The 1,768-nt window shown below is 45.5% G+C and overlaps 1 protein-coding gene across 1 annotated transcript; it reads left to right on the top strand.

Annotated features, from left to right (window-relative positions):
- The first annotated feature begins 304 nt into the window (after positions 1-304).
- Positions 305-1,336, top strand: LOC117296725 (alpha-1A adrenergic receptor-like). Its single transcript, XM_033779769.1, has one exon. The coding sequence runs from the start codon at positions 305-307 to the stop codon at positions 1,334-1,336; it is 1,032 nt and encodes a 343-aa protein (XP_033635660.1).
- Positions 1,337-1,768: the final 432 nt, after the last annotated feature.

Below are 1,768 nucleotides of genomic sequence, written 5' to 3'. Positions count from 1 at the left end.
TTTTGTAACCTCGTTGATACCTCAAAAAGCCATGCTTCGACCCCGCGGTATCAAGTACTGTTATGTGCCGTTTGGTATAGTATCTATACATTTCGTAAAGTCAGAGAGCGGGCCGGTGCCATGCTCTAAGAGCCTTGGACAATTACCATCACGTATGCATATTCTTTAGATTGAGTCACGTGACTGTTCAGGGCTCCCTTTTTGCAAGCAATAAAAGTCAGTGAAACTTGAGCCAAGCTACAGCACTGTTGTTTCAGTGAGCACTGCTGATCCATCCCAGTTTTCTTCTTGCCGACCCCAAGCCATGGCTTCCCTATTTGCAAATCACAGCAGCACAACCAACTCCACGTTTTACGATGGAGAAGCCAACCTGACGTGGGAGGAGAGGGTTTTCTTCGCCGTGTTATTCTCGCTCATGGCGGCAGTGTCGGTCATCGGCAACTCGCTCGCGTTCCTAACCCTCCGGAAAATCAAAATGCAGGCCAGTGCATTGCTGATCAACCTAACCATAGGGGATATTGGCCTGGGTGGTTTTGTCATGACGACCAGTGCCATCACCCTCATTAAGGAGCGCTGGGTTTTCGGTGAAGTGGCTTGTAGCATAATTGCCTTCATCAAAGCTGTCAGCATATTCTCATCCAACATGACGCTGTGTATGATTGCACTAGACCGTTTCATCTTCGTCAAGAGCATTCGTTTCTCAAGAAAGACCCGCGAACGACTGGACTGGTTTTTCTTGCTTTTCCCCTGGGTGTGGTCCGGGCTGAGTGCCGTCGGTCCCTTAGTTGGATGGGGGAAGTTTTCATGGGCCCCTACCAGAGTAGTGTGCACCATAGACTGGCTGCATAGTCCTTCCTACACACTTGCCTGTTTCACCTGCTACGGCTTCATACCGAACATATTCATCCTTGCCTGTTACCTGCAAATTCTGAGGTACGTCTGTGTGAACAAGAAGCGACTACAGAAGTCTAGGCAATGCTATCGTGGACCCCGGTCGAACGAATCCTCAACACGCTCCTCATCGGTATCCTCAAGTGATCGAACGGCCATTCGAGCAATCAAGTTTTCCACGACAGTCAGCCGAGAAGAGATTGGGGTCCTGAAGACCGCAGTAGTGGTCGTGTTGGTCTTTTTCACAATGGCCATACCCTACGTCATCATTCAGTTGATATCCCTCGTACAGAACCACGAGTTTCCACTGAGGATTGGCACCATAAGTACGGTCTTTGTGTTCTTCGGGAGCTGCCTCAACCCATTCATATACAGCGGAGGGAACGTCAAGTTCCGAATAGGCTTGAAGAAGGTTATTATGGGATTTATTTGTAAAGATGGTTGAGAGCTTATTAGAGTCTCTGCGCCTTGAACACCCAGCAGGGTGGATATGTGCGCATTACCAGTATTTCTTCTTCTTATTTAATATTATGAATCGAGCTTTATTCAAAATAGTACAAGCCGAAATTGGTGATGCACGATGGTACGTAATTAGACTTGTGTCAGTCTGCTAATGGCATAATGCTACAGGTGCCGAAATCGGAACATTTAAAAACAAAACAAGGGAAGGGGTGGGTTGGTGTTGATACACTTTGTGTTTTTGTTCGTTATTGTATATTTAAGTTTATATTTTCACCATATCCGTATTAAAGTTGCCAGTGATAACATGTATACATGACTCTAAAACGAGATATGTAACTATAAAAACAATCACTGTTTGTTTTTAGTCCGAAAGCTTACTATTTATAATATTCATGCGAACCATTTTTCATGTAAA

Source organism: Asterias rubens, chromosome 11, assembly GCF_902459465.1.
Source record: "Asterias rubens chromosome 11, eAstRub1.3, whole genome shotgun sequence".
NCBI classification, from domain to species: domain Eukaryota; kingdom Metazoa; phylum Echinodermata; class Asteroidea; order Forcipulatida; family Asteriidae; genus Asterias; species Asterias rubens.
This window is presented reverse-complemented; position numbering and strand designations above follow the sequence as displayed.